Source organism: Marmota marmota, unplaced genomic scaffold (genome assembly GCF_001458135.2).
Source record: "Marmota marmota marmota unplaced genomic scaffold, marMar, whole genome shotgun sequence".
NCBI lineage: Eukaryota > Metazoa > Chordata > Mammalia > Rodentia > Sciuridae > Marmota > Marmota marmota.
Window position 1 is genome coordinate 61,217,698 of NW_026000174.1, and position 23,071 is coordinate 61,240,768.

General features: G+C 36.3%; 1 protein-coding gene and 1 pseudogene across 1 annotated transcript; both read right to left on the bottom strand.

The window, feature by feature from the left end:
- Positions 1–217: 217 nt before the first annotated feature.
- LOC107135394 (olfactory receptor 5B3-like) lies at positions 218–1,144 on the bottom strand. Its single transcript, XM_015477272.1, has one exon. It carries the CDS (start codon positions 1,139–1,141, stop codon positions 218–220), a length of 924 nt encoding a protein of 307 aa, XP_015332758.1. The 5' UTR covers positions 1,142–1,144.
- A 13,474-nt stretch (positions 1,145–14,618) lies between these two features.
- On the bottom strand, positions 14,619–15,420 carry LOC125612038 (annotated as a pseudogene).
- Between the last annotated feature and the right edge of the window lie 7,651 nt (positions 15,421–23,071).

Below are 23,071 nucleotides of genomic sequence, written 5' to 3' on the forward strand. Positions count from 1 at the left end.
AGAAAACAGCACTTGACTAATTATAGGGCCAATATGGAGCTTGTCAGCATTCCATATGCCAGTCACACTATGCACCGTGTTTGAATTTTTCCACCAATGCATAATAATTTCAAAATTAAAGACCATGAAATGTGTGCCACATCACATGGAAAAGATCATAAAGAAATGAGTTCAGGTACTATGCATCTCAAAAAAGTTAAAAGCAGAATCATAAAGATTATTTTGCCTTTAAAACTGTCTTTGTGAATGCGCTCTTGACCTCCTTGTTCCTCAGGCTGTAGACCATAGGGTTCAGCATGGGGATGACCATAGTGTAGAACACAGATATGATTTTGTCAGTGTCCATGGAGTGACTGGAGCTGGGCTGTAAGTACATGAAGATTAGAGTCCCATAGAAAATGGAGACTGCAGTGAAGTGGGAGGCACAGGTGGACAGAGCCTTCCTATGTCCTGTATCTGAGCGCATCTTCAGGATTGTGATGAAAATGAATACGTAGGATATTATGATAACTATAACACCAAAAAATATATTGAAGCTGGCTACATAAATAAGAACCAGCTCATTAACATGTCTCTCCGAGCATGAGAGAACCATGACTGCTGGAATTTCACAGAAAAAGTGATGGACCACATTGGAAAGACAGAACATAAGACTGAACGTGTTCCCAGTGTGGATGGAGGCATTTAGGAAACCAATGACATAACAGCCTAAGATCAGCCACATACACATACTTGTTGTCATGGTGGTGGTGTAGTGCAGGGGCTTGCACACTGCTGCATAGCGATCATAGGCCATTGAGCACAAGAGGAAATTTTCAACAGTAGCTGAGACTACAAAAAAGAACATCTGAGCAGCACAAGCATTGTAGGAGATGACCTTGTCTCCAAGAAGGAGGCCATTCATGACCTTGGGAGTGACAGCTGAAGAGTAGCACAAGTCCACCAGAGACAGGTTACCTAGAAAAAGGTACATGGGAGTGTGGAGACGGGAGTCCAAGACAATCAACAGGATCATCCCCAGGTTCCCAACCAGAGTGATGGTGTAGATGAGGAGGAAGGTCACAAAGAGGGGGACTTGTAGATCTGGGTCATTGGTCAGTCCCAGAAGGATGAACTGTGTCACTTCTGTCCTGTTCTCCATCTATGTTATCTGAAGAAGACAGTGAAATTCTACAGCATGAGAAAAATGAAAAGAATGATAAGGAAATTATAGTGAACTTGGGAAGTATGCGTATCCTATGTAGTCTTTCAAAAACTTGCATGCTAAAAATTCTTCAGAAAAAGCATTGAACTTAAAACCGTGTTTGGGAAAAAAACAAACAAACCGTATTTGGCGTACAAGTTATATATATAATTATTTGTGACAAATTATATATAATTGTATATGTAACAGGGTGACATACTGTCAAATTGAGGAACATTAATGAATTATGAACATAATTTTTAAAATTTTAATGCTATTTAAACTGTGATTAGATAATTACTACCCTTTGGAAAATAACATAAGAGTAGGTACATCTCTCCAACCATATACTTCTGCTGAGCTGTCAAAGCTGGCCCTTCCATGTTTCTCACTGACCTACAACTGCTCTGGACATATCAGATGTGTATTCATTGTTTCCTCTCAATAATATTAGGAGTTTGGTTGGTTGCAATATTCATGCAAATTATGAAGCAAGAGAGGCTTGGATCACAGCTCTAGACGAACTCTATTCAGCGTGCAGAAGTGATTTTGTGAGAAGCCATGCCATCAGATTTAGCAGACATAGAGTTTGGGTTCTAGTAAGAAACTCACATCAAACCTACCATTAACCACTAAGAATCACCAATCCTAACACAACTATCCTGAGCACATTATGTCCATCTGCATAGTGAATATCATAAGGAGGACTATTATGAGGTATCATGGTGGGAATCAAATAAGATATGCAGAAAAGACAACAAAATACTGGGTGTAATCACAGCCTGTTGAGTGTAGCTATCATGTTCTTATTAGGATGGGATCATGGTCTTTATCTTGATTTGATGGAGGGCATGCTCACATGCAGACTTCAGTTGTGGGTGAGTTTGAAGTTTTGAAGCTTCTCTCCCCAAATAGCATTTCTCCCACACTAAGTCCACTGACATTTTGTGATCTCTCCACTGACATTCTGTCCTTGCCCCAAGCATGTGACTGATGCTCCTGTAATTTCAATGGGCCACACTCTTAAAATTTCAACAGATGAATAGATAAAAAACATGGTGTGTATGTGTGTGTGTGTGTGTGTGTGTGTGTGTATAAATGAATATTACTCAGCCTTAAAAAACAATGAAATTATGGCATTTGCTAGTAAATGGATGGAGTTGGAAAATATCATGCTAAGTGAAATGAGCCAATCCCCCAAAAGCCAAAAGCAGAATGTTTTCTCTGATAATGTGGATGCTAATTCACCATGGTTGGGGTGGGGGAACTAAGGAAGAATAGAGTTACTTTAGATCAGGTAGAGGGGAGTGAAGGGAAAGGGGGGGGGTATGGGGATATGAAGGACAGTAGAATGAATCAGACATTATTACCCTATGTAAATATATAACTATATGACCAGTGTGATTCTATATCATGTGCAGTCAGAAGAATGAGAAATTACACTCCATTATATATAATCTATCAAAGTGCATACTACTGTCTGTATAGCTAATTAAAACAAATTTAAAAAGTCTTCTTTAAAATGCATATATTTTGTTTGAGTAGAAGAATTCATTTTTCTTTACAACAACAACAAATATTCTTTCACTCCTACTGTCACTGCATAGACAAATCTCAGAAACCCAGGGTTAAAAGCTTCCAGTTTATGGGCCGTCTTTAGCTTTTGCTGTATATTCCCTTTCCTGTAATATCATATTTCAAATTTTCTTTGTAGTAACATTATTTTTTAAAAAATTTGCATTGAGCCTTTGGAAGAATTTCTACCCCAAAATAATTATTGTTTCCTAACATCACATCTCCTAGGACTTTGACTTCTTCACTTTATGTGCCTGCCTCCTGTGAAGTCATTGTGTTGGTCTAATGTAACACACATCACCTTAACCAACATATATTTCCACAAGAAATTATAAGGGCTTTAGGCATTCATGTGTGGGTAAGGTAGACAGCATACTATTTTTATATAGTCTTTTAGAAAATTGAGGATTTGAGAAGTTTCTGATCTTCCAAAATTATATAGCTAGAATGAGAAAGTCTCAAAATGAAACATTTAATGTCATCTTCTCCAGAATCTAAATGAATGCTTTAAGCTCCCTCATTGTCAAAGTGTATGGAAGTTCTAGTAATGATGAGCAGGAGCCTGCAGGCAGGTGAGGGAGGGCAATTCAGAGCTTCTTAATCCTGAGGACCCCTTTCTAGTTTAAAGAAGGATCGTTTCACTCTTCTAGGATTTTTTTAGGGGGAGGGGTTGTTTGTTTGTTTGACCTATAATGAGTCATAAATGCATAGTGAACAAGATGAAATCACCTGCTAAACAATGAGAGAATCTTCTTTTTCATATTTTCATGTGTATTTTTGTAAAAGTAAGCATGATGTGTCATGAGAATCACTAAATTAATTGTAACAGGCATTTTGACATTTATATCCCAGAGTCTTCTCAGTTTTTCAGAAAAGTGTTGAATTCATTCCTTTCTCTTTTAAAATAACTCTCAGGTACTATGGCCACCGCACTGTTGTTGGTTTTTTGCATAAATTACACTTCTTATTAAGAATATTTAAGGAATACAGAGCTTACCAGTTTGGTGTAGGAGGGGAAAAAAACTCTCAATTCAGAATAGTCAGTCAGAAATCATACAATCCACCACGGAGTACTGCATATATTCTGTGAGTGGATCTCTCCCAGGCAGTAGTCAAAACTTTCCAAGTTGTCCCTGGCATGCAGAAATGGAGGACAGAACACAAACATGGGTAAAGTTCCAAATTTATCATTAATTCTTTCTGTTTCATTGAAGAATCTCCCTTCTCCTCCTTATTTGTAAAATAAGGCTGATAAGATTATATCTCCCACATAATTCACGGACTATGTCCATAAACAACAAGAAGCCAGGTCTCTAATACATCTTGGGATGAACTTATCGCTTAAATGTCAAACAATGGGACTATTGTCTTTGTGTGATTCCCTGACCCTGTTTAAAGGCCATTAGCAAGTCCTCATGTCAGAAGGCCTGTGTGTCCTAAGGACAATCATTCAGATTAATAAACAATGACCAATGAAGCATTGGCATGTCATGTGTTCCTTCAAAAACAATGTGACATTGAGTCCTATGCATTTTTTTTTCTTTTGAGAATAATACATGGAGATGTGGAGAGAATTATATAGACTTGGAGATCTGTAGCATTTTTACCTGTGAGACTCTCTGTAGTGTCTCATTCTATTTTCTGGGAAACAAGCAATTAAACTACCTGTGGGAATCAATAGGCTACCATAACATGCACAGGTTTTTGTACTGCCTTTTTGTTTTTCAAAAGTTCTAGTTAATGCATAATTCATATACAATAAAATACACATTTTATAGTATGTAGTTCTAAGGACTTTGTCAAACGCATGGCCCTGTAACTACTCCCACAATCATGTAAAGCTTTTCGTTTGAGCTCCTATTGGATAACTTGCCCATATTCTGCCCTTCGTCAGCTGTTTTCATCCAATTGATTTTCCCTTTGGTAGAATGTCTCCAGCTATTGACATGGAGTACTAGACTACGTTGTCTTCGAATTCCACATTTTTACTTAGAGTTTGAAGTCCATTCCTATTTTCAACTGCATCATTGTGGAAACTCATGTATCAAACAATAGTAAGCTTATACATTAATTCCATTCTGTAAGAACCATTTGCTTTTGCTTTAGTCTTTGGTCATTACACTTCAGACTGATCTAAATAGTTGTTTCAACTTTGTGGGGGTGTGTGTGAATATCAGCTTTATGGCACATGTGTAAATATAAAGGAGTCTGGTTGATTTGTGAAAGAATAAGTACTTCTTGATTGAATAAAAAAATTTGAAACTATTTTCTGAAAGTCTCTTCTCCTTTGAATTCCCACCAACAATCTATTTGCGTTGTTTCACATTTTTATTTTTATTTGGTATTTAAATTTTTAAATTATTTTCTTATATACTTTCATTTTTGGTATTCTTTAACACATCTATAGAAATTTCTTTAGCAAAACTTGTTTTCTTCTTAAACAGCCACTGAGATGAGTGATGAATGTGAATTACATAGGGGGTCTAGATGCAAGCTACCATTTCCTTATATGATAGAACTGAAGTAAAAGGTAGTTTGAGGTATACCAAGGGCTTGTTACACCACAGAATACCCCCAAAGAAATTGAAACCTCTCTGAGTCTAAAGGCTGGGTTCCTGTGAAATTTTCTAATATTTTTGGAATTTTTTAGTATTTTTAGAAAATTAGTTATTAGTGAATCAGGAAAAAATCATGTCATTTACTTATAAACGGATGAAACTTGAAACCAACATGCTAAGTGAAATTAGCCAGAGACAGAAAATGTCAAATACTTTTTCTCATATGTGGACAAAGAGAAAGTGGTGTGTGGGGAATAAAAAGGTGATATCATAAAAATAGAAGGTATATCTAAAGAGTAGAGAAGGGGATTGGGAAGGTATGTGGGGAGGACATAAGGAAGCACTAAGGAATGAAATCTACCGAATTATGCTATGTTCATGCCTGATCATAGTATAATGAATCCTACTTTATATATATATATATATATATATATATATATATATATATACACACACACACATATATATAGTTTATATATATATAGTATGTGTATATATTACTTTATACATATTATTTACATATATAATATATAAACTATTGTTTATATACATAGCATGTATATATATAATTTATATAAGTATATATTATTTTGTATTATATATATTATTTTATTATATTTATATACTATTTATATATTATATATGATATTATAAATATTATTTTATACATTATGTATAAACTATATTTCAATTATTTTGATTGTGGAGAATTGAAATCAACAAATTAAAATAATAACAGAAGGCAGATTAACAGAATAGACTATGTTGATCATGCGGAGAAAGAGGAGGTGAAGAAAAAGGAGGTCCTGGGGAATGAGACTGATCAAATTACATTATATGAACATATGAATATTGAATAATCAATCCCACTGTTATGTGTAATTGTAATCTACCAATAAAAATTTTTAAAAAATAATAATGAAGAAAGTAAATATGCATGGAATTTAAGAAATATTTGTCAAACTTCCGATTTTCTCAGGGAAAAGGACAGAGGTTTCAGACCAATATTGTCAAAGACTATACACTCTTGAAAGTATTTTAGGGACTGGGACTATAGCTCAGTGGTAGAGTGCTTGCCTTGTATGCACAGAACCCTGGCTTCAATACCCAGAACCAAAATAATTGATTTTTAGAGAACTCAACAAAATTAGCAACAGCACCCATAACAAGCAATGACCTTGGTGATGGAGAAGTATTTGATTTACTGTGTAACCACACTAAAATATTACCAATGTCCAATTGTCAACCATAAGGAATATATATGAAAATAAATAATAAAATATTTCTCATTCACAGAAAACAGAAATTCACAGTAACTGGCCTGAAAGAGGATGAACATTATATTTAGAAAGAATCTAGATCAGCTGTCTTAAATATACCCAAAACAATTGAGGAAATATTGAACAAGGAACTAGAGCAATATAGGAAAATGATGTTTCCATAATTATTAAATATCAATAAAGACAAAGAAAATTTAAATGGACCCAGGTAGATCTAAAAACCACAGTAAGTGAAATAAAATGTTCATTAGAAAGTTTAAGTGGTGATTTGAGCATGTAGAAGAATCAGTGATGTTGAAGATAAATCAATCACTATAATTCTGTAGAAGGAGTAGAAAAGATTCAAGAATGAATAATAACTTAATGGAGCCTAACAGACCTATTGCTTGCCCCACAGTTACCAACATATGGATAACTGGAATAAAAGGAGAAAAAATATGAAGAATGGAAGAATTTAAGAATAGTTAATATAATATGTCTAGAAGCTCACATTTGATAAAAGATGTGAACCTCCTTTTCCAAAATGTTTATAGAACCCATGAAGCCTTAGTACAAACCTAAAGAAATGCACACATACATCATAATTCAACTGTTCAAAGTCAAAGAGAGGAACATAAAAACCGGAAAGATAAGAACCTTGTTACATCTTGAGTAACTCGAGGGATTACTAATCAGATTAATAGGGCTTTTCTCATAAATAACCATGGATCCAGAAGTAGTAAGAAGACATATTCAATATTTGAGAACAGGAGAGAAAACATCTTGAACAAATCTATATACAATAAAACTATTGTTGCTGTCAGCTTCCCTTCACTGTGACAAGTGAAGACCTGACAAGAACAATGTAGAGGAAGAAAAGTTGATTAAGATTCATAGTTTTAGAGATTCACTGCATTGTTGACCATCTTCATAGCTCAGGCCACCCCCCCCCAACCAGGTGTGGCAGAATATCACAATGGAAGGGTGTAGTGGAGGAAAGCAACACAGAATATTGCAACCAGGAAACAGAGTGAAAAAATCTCTGCTCACCAGAAACAAAATGTAAACCACAAAGCACCCCTCAGTGGCCTGCTTCCTCCAGCCTCTACTTACCTCTAGTTACCACCCAGTTCATCCTTATCAGTAGATTAATCCATTGATTTGATGAAGGCTCTCATAACCTAGTCATTTCACCATATAATTCTTGCATCATCTCACATAAAAGATTTTCACGGGACAGTTTATATCTAAATCATAACAACTATTCTTCAAGAATCAGACAACAGAGACCTTATGAGATAAAGGAAACTTGAGGGTTGGTCACTGGTGCTTTGTAAGAAATGCATAAATGTCCCTCCAACCTGAAATGAAGTGACACCAGAAAATAACTTGAACCCACATGAATATAAGGTTGTCCATCATCATAATAAAAAATAATTGGCTTAAAAATAAAACAATTTTGAAAAGATATCAAAGTCCTGCTGAAGGTGACTGCCTATAATAATTAAAAATATATATAATTGCATAGTATTGCATTTTTTGTTTTAATTCCACTGTCCCTCACTCATGGTCTTTTAAATACATAAAACATCAAATATAAATCTATGGTAATGAACACAAACATATGAACATGTAATTTTTAATAAAATGACAAGAAAAAGGAGGAGATATTCCATACAATATTGGAGCTTTTTTGGCAGTGTACTAATTAGAGAACTACTGGTTCTTCCAGGTCTTGAGCATGCTCCCTCTTGCATATTGGTCTTCTCAGTCTCCATATTCATGGGAACCAATTCCATAAGTAGATAAAAATAACTTATGAGATATTCTATTAGTTTTATTTCTTCTGAATATCTGATAACCTTTTTTAAAACAGAATTTTGTATTGAAATTGGATCTAGAGGAGACCTATTTTAAGGATGAGTTTCCTGAATTGGTTCTAGAGATGGGGAAATGGAGCCCTATCAGATGGGTCAGATCTAAAATCACTCAAGACTCTGTTTTTGATAGTGAAGAGATCATGTTAGTTCATGGCATGATCTAGCAATAAAGACACACAAAACAGCAACATTGAATACTCACATAAATCAACTACTGTAATCCCATGCACCCAAGTGAACATTTGCTATAATTTAAAAGTACTTAAATCTCCCAAATTATTTTTTGGAGACTAAGACCAAATTTGATGGTTTTAAAAGGTGGAACCTTTAATAATTGATTAAGTATCTTCTAGAAGGCGATTTAAATATTCCCTCGCAATTGGATTTAGTGTGGTTACAGGAGAGCTTTGGGAACTAGCTATTCTTTTGTTGTCTCTCTGCCTTCCACTTTATGAAGATATAATAGTCTCCACTTTGGCCGTGTGACAGGTTGATTTAAAATGCAAATTAAATTTTTAATCTGGCAGGGAATCTACTACAAAAGTGATGCCATGGGTTGTGCATGAAGATCTAGATGTTGTAATCAGCAAATTTGAGAAGACTGCAATGAAGATAAATAAACGGAAATCCTAAATTCTGATTCATCTTCTTTATTAGTGGAATAAACCTTTCTTCCCACCACTACTAGAGAGTAGTAATGTCAGACTGTCCTGGTGTTTGAGGAAATTAGCCATACATTCTTTTCTGAAACTTGGACCACTAAGTGCCCTACAATGTATACTTGAAGTCCTTACACACTGTCATGGTGTAGAAGCAAAGATTCCAAAGCTTAGGGTTATTGGACTATTAGAATGGACTTGTTATTGTAAGCCTCATGTGCACCCCAAGAAGGCCTAGGAAACACACCTTTTACCACAACTATAAGAGAAAATAATTTTATGAGGGGAGCCAAAACACCTTTGAAGAACTCTGTAATCACACCACTTTTTAGGCCAACCATCAAATGAGAAGTGAGGTCTCTGAATTGGTGAAATAATCATAGTGAAGCTTCCTGACGTGGCAGGAAAGCTGTGTGATGTTGTCAAAATGCACAGAAAGTTGAAAGCAGCAGTCAAAATATTCTGATGTGTGAGTCTTGTGGTATTGGCAAGGTGATTACGGAGTTCCTGGAAGTGAAATAGAAAGCCACACTATTAATTATTATTTGATGTGTGTGAGCAGAGATTCTAGTCAAGTGAACAAGTCCATGAGAATCAGAAAAGCCAAGAGACATTATCACTCAGTCTATTCTCATAGGTGAACCAGTTAATGGCAACAGGATCCCAATAACTCACAAAGATGTATGTTGTATATTTTATCTAAACCTTCTCCAATATATTTTATAATCCTTTATCAGAGTAATGTAAACCAGAAAAAGGAGATAACTGGGACTTTGGATGACTACTGGACTTTAGCTCTGAAACTGATGCTATTTTTAGATGAAAAGCATTACTGTCGTCTGCTACTAATCTCACACCAGTAATATTAACGAGTGGCCCATTGGGCCCAGTGCATCCCCATACCATTATGTGGTTATGACCAGAGTTTCAGAATGCATAACTAAAACAGTTACACTTAGCCATTGGCAGAATTTCCATATCATTTGCTGACCTATGAAGGGCAGCTGTTATGGTTGGAAAGGCCATGGGGAAGTCAATGCAAATGCATATACCTGACAAACAGTATGTCAAAAGCAATTCCACGTGCTTGGAGGAATTTCAGAATGATTCCACCATCGAGGACTTCAAGTGCAAAGGTGGTGAGTCCCACGATACAGCCATCATATTAACTGTTTGGCCAGTGCACAAAGCAGACGTATCTTGGAGAACAAAAGTAAGTTATGGGGAGTTAAAATAGAATGTACACTCAAATGATAGTCACTATATTAGATGTGGGTTTTTTTGTGAGCAATTAACACATCATCTGGTATTTGGGTGGTAGCTGGTTTTTTTGTTTGTTTGTTTTGATTTTTATCCTTGTTAGTGATGATAACCAGAAGCTATCTGCTAAAAACACTTTCAATGTCCCACCTCAGGGCTGCTTCATCCCCTGGGCTACTTGGTAATTTAATCCTCAGGGAACTTGATCAATTTTCCTTTCCACAAGATACCACTTGGGCCCATTAGATGGATGACATTATGGGGATTGGATATAGTGAGGGAGAATTCACAAATATTCTAGTATTATTAGAAAGCCATTTGAGTGTCAGTGTGTGGGAAATAAATGGTAGGGGCCATTTTCCTCAGTGAACTTTCAAGAAATTCAGTTGTTTGTTATATCTTGAGATATTTATTTGAAAGTAAAGGATAAATTACTTCATCTGGCCTGTCTTTCTAACATATACATAAATGAGCAGTTGTCTCTGAGTTTTAAAGGCAACCTATCCTTTTTTTGGTGTTACTCAAGCCCATTTTCCCAGTGACCTGAAATCTGCTAGGATTGAATGGGGTCCAAGTAAGAGAAAAAAATATATATTTTAGAAAATATATATTTTAAAATTCATATATTTTATATTATTATTTATAACAGTACAAATATATATTATTAATAAAATATGTATATTTTGTTGTTTATATATATATAAACAATTAGAATTTTGTGAATACAACAACAGATTGGAAAATAGTGAAAAAATACAAAGTTCCTTGAAATACCCACACTAGCAAAATGAACTACAAAGAAAAAAGAACTCTGAATATACTTATGAAAAGTGCAAATAATAAATTATTTTTCAACAAAGGAAAGTCCAGGAACAAATGAGTTCACTCTGAATTCTCTCAAACTAGCATATAATTGTAATGTATGATGACAGGAAAGAGACCCCACGAGTGTTTTTGCCGGTTTCCTATGGCTGCTCTAACAGGATTGCAAATATGAAACTTTTGATGGTACATATGGATTCTTTGACAGTTCTGGAAAACAAAAGTCTGAAACCCATCTTCCTGAGCTGCAGTCAAAGTGGCATCAGATCCCTGGTCTCTATATAATTTCTGGGTGCCACTCCATCATCTATCCCTTCCACCTGGAGGTGGCTGCCAGCATCAATGGTAACACCACTTCAGTGCTGTATCTGTGGTCTTGTTGCCAACTTCCCTGATTCCTGTGGTTAAGTTTTTCTAACTTCCTTTCATCATATGCATGGAATTGGCTTTAAGGCATGCATGGTTAATTTCAATGACTTCTCAGACCTGAGAGTCTTAAGTTGATCATACCTGCATAGTTCCTCTGAGCCATGGAGAATAACAGTAAAAAGTTTTGGAAAACATAACCTGACCATTCTTAGGGCCATTAAGGAACCTGTCAGCATTTGGTATGTCAATCACACTATGCACTGTTTGAAATTTTTCTACCAGTACAAAATAACTTCAAAATTAAAAATATTGAAAACATGATTTAAAAATTTTCCAAGTGGAGAAATATCACCACAAGTGAAGAACTGAATGTTAGTGTTAACTACACTATTCCAAAGTATCAGTATGGCCATATTAGCACATTCAGTCCCAGATATATTGATGTTGATGCCTGTTATTGCATAGCAATAAAAAATTACCCATGGGGGCACAGTACTATGCTTGAGTATTGTATAATATTGAGTTTTTTGAGGATTAAATTTAAAATCCAGGATATAGTGCATGATATAGGCATATTGAATATACCTTATAACTTCTATTGACAAATACTGTCGTGTGTATATTCCACGTGGACTTTTTGAATATTTTCAATTAATTGTATTATGTGTGTGAAGCAGTTTTAAAAATATAACAATGAGGGAAAACTTTAATTCATCTCATACTGAATTTATGGTTTCCTGAATAGTACTCAATTGACATTTTACTTGCCATTTAATGACACACCACTTGTAAGTAAAAATTATGAGTGTTTGAAATGATCTACTCCATGGTGGAATTTCTAGGAAATGATTTCCTTAAAAGTGTAGCATGTGCTGGGCACGGTGACACATGCCTGTAATCCCAGAGGCTCGTGTGGCTGAGGCAGGAGGATTGCAAGTTCAAAGCCAGCCTAAGCAAAAGCAATGGGCTAAGCAACTCAGTGAGACCCTGTCTCTAAATAAAATACAAAATAGGGCTGCAGATGAGGCTCAGTGATCAAGTGTTAGAGTCTGTAAACAAGTCAAAATAACACCTGGCATTTTGCCAGGGGAATGTTAGAGTTTGTAAACAAGTCTGGATGGTGCCTGGCAAAATGCCAGAGGGAGTGGTTTGAGAAGTAACAAAAGCGAGCCATTAAGTGTGGAGATTCCTGATTGGTTGACTGATGTATCTAGTTTATGCTAATTAGATAAGCTGTGTGGAATGTATAGATACTGCTCCTGTCCTACAATAAACGGCTCCCTCTCCTGCTGTATCAATCTACACAAGTTGTTTGTCAGCCGGACTGCGGCAATCAAGTGCCCCTGAGTTCAATCTCTGGTATTCCCCTGTCCCCCAATAAAGTGAGGCATGTGAGAATTGAGAGACAATGTAGTAAAGCTGTTGCAGAAAAGGAAAAAATTCACTGTGTCCCTACAATGCATGTTTATCTAGATGGTTTATCTCATGAAAGACTTGGCAATCAACAAAGGTCAACAGACTTGTAATAAGCTTAACTATTTTATTCACCCTTCTAACAAATATGTATTGATAATCTACTATGAAACAGGTATCTATGCAATTACTGATGGTCATGTTTGAACAAAACAGGAAGTCCTTGCTCTTATGGAGTTTACATTCTGATTGGGAAAAAATAGGAAACTAGTAAGTAAATATATAGTAGGAAAGTGTTTATAATAACAGGGTAATGAGACAGTTTGTGGTCAGGGAAGGACTTTAGGATGGGGTAAGAAAAGACCTGAATGGTATGAGGGTGTTCCTCACAGGGAACAAAAAGTGCAAACACCCAGAGACGTGAACAAGGTGAAGAAATTTGTGAAGAAATAGCACAGAAATCAGAGAGAATGGACTGAAGTAAAACATTAGGGAAATGACAGTAGAGAAAAAAACTCAACAAAATTAAAAAAATAATAATAGGAGCACTAACAATTTCAAAGCACTTACAGAAAGAAAAATGTACAGCATTATTGGTTTCTCTGTGCAATTTTTACCATGTCTAAAAAATTGAAGTAGTGGTAGATAAACATATTAAAAACTGCTTTTATTATTCTTTCATTTAACTAGTAAGAAGACTATTTTATTCCTTCAAAATTTAAATCATGAATATAATGGTTGTATAACATAATACATTCAGACAGATTCACTAATTCATATGAGGTGCCAGATGCATGTGTTTCTTGTTAAAAATAGCAAAGAAGAATCACAGAGTTGATTTGATACTGTACCATGTTTTCATAATCCTTAAAAGCTTGTCTATGAATCAGGGTTCTGTAGCGAAACACCATCAATAGAACATGTACAAAAGTATAAGAGGAGACTTATTACATGTATGTGCTCTTGAGGTTATGAAAGCCTCGTAGACCCACACTGGGCTGTATGAAAGCTGGATGTCAAGGGAACTGAAGTGTAATTCAATCTGGTTCAAAGACCCGAGAAAGTAAACATATGTATCAGTGCACGACGGGTGGGGGGGGGATAGGGAGAAGGAGGAGGAAGAGGAGGAGAAAGACAGGGGGGGAAAGAGAGACAGAGAGAGACTGAATTCACCCATATTATGAGGGAAGATCTTTAGTTAAATCTACTGATTCAAATAGTAGTCTGTTTAGGAAACAGACTCACGGACACACGAACACCCAAGGTGTTTTATTACCTATCTAGCTATTCCTTCATTCAGTTAAGGGATATACTAACATGTAGAAGTCAGCAACACACGTTAGAGATGGCACTTAATTCTGGGACATTTCCATATACCCATCTGTCTGCATTCTCTCAGGACACCTTAATGCAATGTTTGTATTCATGTTCTTCCTTGTGCACTTGTTTTACATGTATCTGCACTGATATGTGGTAAAAATTAGATGGGAAATTTAAATGTTTGGGGAGACAGAGTTCTCTCTCAGGAACCTGAATATGGTGTAAGGTTTAATATGTGCCACATTATATAGAGGAAATTTGAAAGAAATGAATATAGATACTGTACATCTCAAAAGAGTAAAAAAGTAGACTCATAAAGATTATTTGGGCTTCAGAAAGATCATTGTAAATGCACTCTTGACCTCCTTGTTCCTCAGGCTGTAGACCACGGGGTTCAGCATCAGGATGACCATAGTGTAGAACACAGATGCAAGTTTGTTTGTGTCCATGGAGTGACTGGAGCTGGGCTGTAAGTACCTGAAGATAACAGTCCCATAGAAAATGGAGACTACAGTGAAGTGGGAGGCACAGGTGGACATAGCCTTCATATGTCCTGCTCCTGAGCACATCTTCAGGATTGTGATGAAAATGAACATGTAGGATATTAAGATATTGATAACAGCAAAAAAGATGTTGAAGCTGCTACATAAATAAGAACCAGCTCATTCACATGTCTTTCAAAGCAAGAGAGAATCATAAGTGCTGGAATATCACAGAAGAAATGATGGACCAGGTTGGACTTACAGAAGGAGAGGCTGAATGTGTCCCCGGTATAGATGGAGGCATTAAGGAAACCAACAATATAAGAGCCCACAACCAGATATGAACACAACCTAGTTGTCTTGGTAGTGGTGTAATGCAGGGACTTACACACTGCTGCGTAGCAATAGAGTCCATTGAGTCTAGGAGGTAATTTTCAACAGTACCAAAGGCTCCAAAGAAGTGTATCTGAACAGCACACGCATTGTAGGAAATGACCTTGTCTCCTAGATGGAGACTAGCCATGATCTTGGAAGTAACAGCTGAAGAGTAGCAAAAGTCCACCAGAGACAGGTTACCCAGGGAAAAGTGCATGGGAATGTGGAGACAGGAGTCCAAGATAATACTAGGAACCAGGATCATCCCCAGGTTCCCAGCCAGAGTGATGGTGTAGATGAGGAGGAAGGTCACAAAAAGGAGGACTTATAGACCTGGGTCATTGATCAGTCAGCAGGATGAAGTGTGTCACTTCCGTCCTGTTCTCCATCAGTGTTACCTGAGAATCACAAGATGTTCTGTAACCATGAGAAAAGGGAAAGGAATGATAAAGAAATCGAATTGAAATTGGGAAGAATACATACATTATGTATTATGTATTCTTTTAAAAACCTCTACTCTAAAAATCTCCAGAATTTTATGCACAGGGTTACTGTCAAATTAAAGAATTTTAATTGATCATGTACTTAATTTTAAAATTCTGTGCTTTGTGAACTGCTATTTAGACAACTTCTCAAGTTGGTAAAATGACTTGTGTGGATGAATCTCTCTGATGATATACTTTACCTAAGCTTAGTAAAAGCTGCACCTGCTATGTGTATTCATTGTTTCCTCTCAAAAACATTAGGAGTTTGATTCTTGATTTTAATTCTTGTACTTTAGGAGTCTTGTTAAGGAAGTCAGATCCTGAGCCGACATATTGAAAATTTGGGCCTACTTTTTCTTCCATTAAGTGTAGGGTCTCTGTTCTAGTCTTTGATTCACTTTAAATTGAGTCTCATGCCTGGTGAGAGACATGAATTTAATTTCATTTTGTCACATGTGGATTTCTAAGTTTTCCAATACCATTTGTTGAAGAGGCTATCTTCTCTCCAGTGAATGTTTTTGGTGTGATAGGGAAGACAATGACTGCATTAGGCATGCGCACATATTACCATAACAAAATAAGGAAGAAATATTCTTTGAATAACAACCTTGATTTTTTTTTAATGAGCAAGTGGTAAAAGCTGGTGTTCATAACTACATGTTTCTGCTCCCCATTCTGTTATTACCTTTGTCTTCAGTAAGCATGTCAGGTGGTCATGGCTCTTAATTGGTGGGCTCACCCAAAACTATAATCCTACAAGTTCTAATAGTCCTTCCTTAATTGAACCATTGGATTTTTCCTTTTAGTCAATTGAAATACAATTTACAATAAGCAGCTAAGGTTGCTGGTAATTTGGGGCCCATGGTTAGGGTTTCAGTGTCTGCCAATGCCCAATATCTTTCTATTTCTCAATATCTGTTTTACAAAAGGAGAGTCATTATTCATAAAGGACAGCAGGACCTTCTCAGAGTCTATGTTTTGAACTCTTGCATAACCTCCTCATTATTAGTTGCATACTAATAGTGAAAGGAGTCCCAAGGGGGTCTCCTGCACTCCAAGTATATTCTTCTTTACCTCCACAGTGAAGTAGAAGTCCCTTCGCTAGTCAGTGTCAATCACCAGAGAATACTTAAAATTTTTCACAACCTTTCATTTCAGAAACATGGAGAGCTCAAAGTGGTTGAGCACCAATCTTAACTTCCACTCTCTAGAACCACTCTTGTGTCTTCTGGTGGAAGAATTTCTCACTAGCATTGATGTCATTTTCTTTGTCACCCCTTTGCCCCTTGACCTATGCATCTTAGCAATGGGGAAAAAAACAAATATGGGATTCTAATTTTGAGCATATAGACATGAGACCAATGCATAGGACCTACAGAGTATTGCATACAACCAGCCCTGTAACTGTGTCTTTGAAAAGCTATTGCAGCATTCCATCAAGTCAGCTACTTCAGAATGATGGGGTGAGGGCATCCCAGTGAATTCCATGAATATGGACCCATTGTCCCACTCCCTTTTCTGTGAAATAATAATTGGTAGCAATTCTACTGGAATATTATTATAGAGGATGAGGCTTTCTATCACTGCACAAATGGTAGTTTTGGTAGAAGCATTGCATGAAAGGAAGGGAAGCCTGTATATGTGATAAGTGTCTATTCCAGTGAAAATAAAATGCTTCCATTCCACAATGGTGTGGCCAAGTAGGATTACTTGGCACCAGCTCACTGGCTGGTTATACTAAGGAATGGCACCAATCAGGGACATGGAGTTAGTGTCTGCTGCGACATACTGGACACTAAACAATGGCTGTAACCAGATCTATATTGGTGAATAGAAGTCTAAGATTTGAACCCCTGCATAACTTCGTAAAAGAGTGGAAAAAGAGGACCTCTTCGAAAAACAGGACCCAGCAGGTTTTCTCAAGCCCTTCTATAAGTGCACTAATCCTAATCATGGTGGCAGAACTTAATCACCTCCTAAAAGGAAACTCAATCACATTCTAAAGGCCCACCTCTTATCAGAATCATAATAGGTCTTAGGTTCCAACATGTGAGTTTCAGGGGGGGTGGGGACCACAACTTTCAAATATATTATAGCATATGTTAACTCAGATATTTGTGTTTTTTTAAATTATTTTATTGTGCGTATTCAAAGGTTGTATTTTGTGTTCCTCTCTTGTCAGATCACACTATGGACTACCATACTGTCTTTACAACTGAAAATTGAGGTGGAAGTGTAGCTCAGTGGCAGAGCACAGTCTATCATGCACAAGGCTTTGGGTTTGAGCTCTAGCCCTGCCAAAAATAAAAACCCTACAAAACTACTAAAAATAGTCATAATGATTTCTATTCTATTCTATATATATGTACATATACATTCTATATATATGTTTGTGTATATATTTTATATATATGCATATATATATATACCCATATTATATACACAAACACATACAAAATATGAAATAATTGGTTCATGTTATTATGAAGGCTGAGAAGTCCAAATCTGCAGGGGGGCTAGCTTGCGCATGACCTGGGAGAGCCAACGTGATATCTTCCTGCCCTGAGAAAGTTATGATAAGTGTTCTTGGTACTGTGGACTGAGAGGCAAGTATGTAAATGAGGAAAATGAATGTTCCTCTTTCATTGTAAGAAAATTTTAAAAGCTTTTCTAGACTAAAACTATAATAATAATTTTGGTGGGTATATAAGAAGAAGAAACAAATATATTCACTAAAATTTCTTTAGATATGTTAAAGAATGACCAAAAATGAAAGTAAAATAAAAGCAATGATTTTAAAACTTAAAATAACAAATGTTGATAAAGGTATTAGATTATGTAAGTGACTGGCTGGTATGAGTTCAAATTGCAACAATTTCTTTAGAAAACAGTTCAGCAGTTTTTTATTAAAATAAAAAAAAAACACCTGACTTTGACAAATCAACTTGACTCAACACATTTACTCATGTGACATGAAAGCCCATGTCCATGCAGCTGCTCCAACAGATGTTTGTGCATCAGTCTTGTTTATATTCACAGCCTTATTTATAACCACAAAACACTAAAACCAACATAAATGCTCCTCAACTGCAGAGCCAAAAATCTGTAAAGTCAGGCTGGGGATGTGGCTTAGTGGTAGAGAGCTTGTGTAGCTTGAAAGAGATTATGGATTCAATCCCAACATTACAAAACAAAACAAAACCTTGTGAATTCCACATAATAGATGCTACTGTTCAATAACCCCCCCCAAAAAAACAACAACAACAACAAAAAAAACAACAACCTCTTCTGTCTCACGGGTGGCCACAGGGATGGATGTGAAATGATGAGCTAAAGATGTCAGACTCAGAGATCATATAGTCAAGGAACTGCTAACAAAGGCAAAAATATTTGTGAAAATACAGTTTCTTTGATGCCAGTGGGAGTAGGTAGGAAAAGAAATCATGAGAGAAGCCCGGAATTGGTTTAGGTGATTGTCATAGTGGTTAGTGACTACACATTAGACAAAATCCTTAGGCCTATCCACTAGTATATGTGGCTATTGCTTTATGAACATAATGAGTTATTTAGAAAATCTAGAAAGAAGAAAAACCCAAGTGATACAAAAGCATTCATACATGGTAAAATAACTAATCATAACTAAGTCAATTTCCTCAAATAGTTTAATTGCTTTTTCCCTAGGAAAGCAAGATCAAGGGCTGGAGCTGCCTCATGGGAAACCTCCAGAGATCTCCAGGTCTCTATAATTCTCTCCAGGTCCCCATGCGTTTGCCTCTGAAGTCCCAACATGACTCAATATACATTGCTCGGAGTGAACGCACGCCATGCTGTGCTTCGCTGGTCATTGTTTACTGTGTGAAGGACAATCACTGAGAGCACATTCAGGCCTTCTTCTGACGTGAGGATTTGCTATAGGACTTCAACCATGGTCAGGGAGACCCTCGATGATGAAAGTTTTCTTCATTGACATTTAAATGATAACCTCTCACAGGATGTTTTATAAATCTCTGTTATTTGTTATTTATTTTTGTTTTAGTTTCTACAGGCACATTCAATGAATTACATGAAAGATATAATCTTATCATGTTTATTTTGCAAATGAGGAGGAGATAAGAGATCCCTCTATGAAACAAAGTATTAACAGTAAATTCAGAATATGATCCATGTTAATGTTCTTTCCTCTGTTTTTCCATGCCTTAGACAACTTGGATACTTTGACGACTACCTGAGAGAGATCCTCTAAGAGAAGGTATGAGGTACCCCAAGGCTGACTTTATGATCAGACTGACATCTTGGATGGGATGTTCTTTCTCCCCCGGCAAGCTGGTAAGCACCTGCTTTCTGGGATTCATGCAGAAGTAAGGACAGCTATCTTACTGAGGTTACTTAAAAACAGCAAGAGGTGGCTTCAATGTTTTTTCTAAAAATTGAGGGGAATCTGTTTTATGACTGACAAAATGAGGCCAGGGATTCTCTCTAGTAACAAAAATAAAAAAAAATAAGATATAAGCTGGAGATTTTCTCCTTTTTTTATACATTCACCTAACACTGGAGGTGAAAACAAACAAACAAAGCCAAACAAATAAAAAATTCAGAAAAGTGAAATGATCTTCTTTAAACTACAGAAGTGTCCTAAATGAATTAACAAGCTACCTACCAACTGTGGAGTGTGGGAGAGAAGCAATCTTTCATGTTTATCTTACAAATACAGAGGAGGTATGTGGCTTTTTGAAAGACACAGAAAGAATTAATGGCAAAATCAGAACTTGATCTGTTAATCTTCTTTTTTTCATGTCCCTGCTTTAGAGATTTGGAACCTGTACAATACCCATTGCTGATTTTATGATTTCAGATTGACTATTATGGACTGACTGTGTTTTGTTTTCTTGCAAACTAGTAAGTTTCAGCAGTCCATAAACATTTTAGTGAGAAGTTTAAGTCATGTAAAAGCAGTGGCCTGTCTACACCTACTATGACATATATGAATGGAAAGAAGTGTTTTACAAATATTTCTCAAATGGTGAGGTTCAGACTGGGAAATCAATGACAAATTATGTATTATAGTGGATTTAGTGATGTATATGACAAATCACATTGTATCCTAAAAATTATAAACTAACATTAAGATAGTTGAAGCCCTGATTGATTATGTGGTGATATTATTTGCATCTCTGTGGAGATTAAAAATCAAAAAACAACAAAAAGAAACCTAGAATAAAAAATGATCTTCTTTACACTACAAAAGGGTTCTAAATGAATTAACATGTTCTGTCCTGCCTTTCAACCATTTCATGCTTATTTTTGGAAGGTGACTTTAAGTCTAGAACCTTGAGTCTTTCTCATAATATGTGTATAATATTAGAGTATCACACACCATCTCAAATTCTCAGTGTCCTTATGGATAAAGAATTATAATAATTAATGTAATTTGGTCCATTTTTCCCCATTACCTCCCCTTTCCTTCCATGTACATAGAATAATGAATCCCAATTTGAGGTATAATTATATGCACCAATTAACCCAATGGAAGTGAAACCAGTAGAGTAGAGGAGCAGGATTTGGAAAAGGAGAATTGAAGGAAAACAGGAGGTTCTGGGGAATGAAGTTGATCCAATTATATTTGTTTATGTACAAATATGTCACAACTAATTCCACTGCTATGCATAATTCCAATGCACAAATAAAACATAATGAAGAATAATACTAACTACATTATACCTGCACACACAAAACACACTTGTATGCAAACTCCTTATCATTTGTTGTATAACATGGTACATGCTAACTGTGATCATGTGTGTTAACATCAGCCACCGTGATGTCTTCATGGAATAGATTTGTAAATTGAAGTGTCACAGGCTAAAGAGACAGATGTTAGGCAAAAGTAGTTAGTTTTGGAAGGATATTTTCCAAAGGCTTTAATTCAAATAAAGAAGTTGAAAATACTCTTTCTATGCAAGAATCAATTCAACTTAAATCTTTTACAATATGGAACTTGCCACGAGACAGATCTGTCAGCTAAAGACAGCCCCAAAACTGAGTACTCTCAAGCTTGGTCTATGATTTGGCTATGGGACATCAGTAGTGAGAAAAAGAATAGGTTTTAAGAACAATGGACTCTTATGTCCAAATTAAAATGGGTAGCAAGGAAGAAATTTTAAAATGATAAGATCTCATGGAATTTCAGAAGCAGAGATCATACACTTGAATCAGAACAGACTGAGAATCACTGGAGAGCACAGAACAGGACATGGGCCCTAACATGGGAGAAGAGGCCCACTGGGGAGTTATGTTCCAAGAGTCCAATGTCACCCCCAACGAAGCCCCGCGTGTTGGCATCCACCTTGACTGAACCAGGACATAGGTCATGATCGCAGCCTAAGGAAAACATCATGATGGCTATACTCTGCAGGCTGTGCCTATGCCCAGCAGGCTGTAGTCCTCTGGGCATTGTCTTACTTAGCTCTCACAACATCAGCTCAAAGCAGGTCTCTTCACTGTCTTCATTTTACAGATGGAAATTGGATGTCTGAGGGGTTGGGATAGGACCAGTGACTCCTGGGTGGTAAATGGAAGGTCTGATATGCATCTCCTCCAAGAGTTTAAGCTCCAAGTCTTCTGTGCCTTGATGATGTACCTTCACTGAGAACAGCATCCCCAGGCATCTCAGCGTCCCACCACCCTTGGTTACCCTACCACACCTGCTGTGCAGAGAGATGTGCTATGATGCTTCAAAGCCAAACCCATCTTCAACCTAAATCAATAGTTTATGCTTCAATCACACCAACCATATCAACGTGGGCAGGTATGCTGAGGATAATAAACATTTTATGATGGGAAAAAGGTTAAAATGCAATTCAAATATTTTAATTTACTTATGATACTTTTGTTATTAAAGAGGGGTCAATTTACCATTCTGGGTTTTTATTTCTTTATTTGTCATCCAATTAGAGGCAAATATATAGTGAACAAGATGAAACTACCCTCATCTATCAAACCCTTTGTTCACCATAAATTCAGTTAAAATACAGATGAGACCCTTAGACTTAGGAACTACTCAACACGTATAAAAGGTTTTCATGTGTCCAGAGCCAGGATTTTCAACTAACACTTGTGCAAATGATGATTAAATTACTGTACCTCTTGTGCTTTAGTATATACATGAGGAAACAACCAATAGAACTCATGATGTTGAGAGGAGCCAGTGGATACACAGCCTCAGGGCCTTCTGCAGTTCTGGGAATGTGGGCAAAAAGGAGGGTCAGTTTGTAATGAATTCAGCAGAGGAGCCTGGGCAGATTCATCCTTAATAGTCCTTATGATCAAATTTTTAATTGACTACATGTCAGATAACAAATGTGTGTAGTTTTAAAAATTGTGTATGTGATTAAGATTCTAAAGATTTGACAGTATGTAACCCTTTGCATAATT

What these genes read in the sequence shown, in the direction of transcription:
- LOC107135394 (XM_015477272.1), bottom strand. Translation starts at nt 1,141, where the DNA reads ATGGAGAACAGGACAGAAGTGACACAGTTCATCCTTCTGGGACTGACC.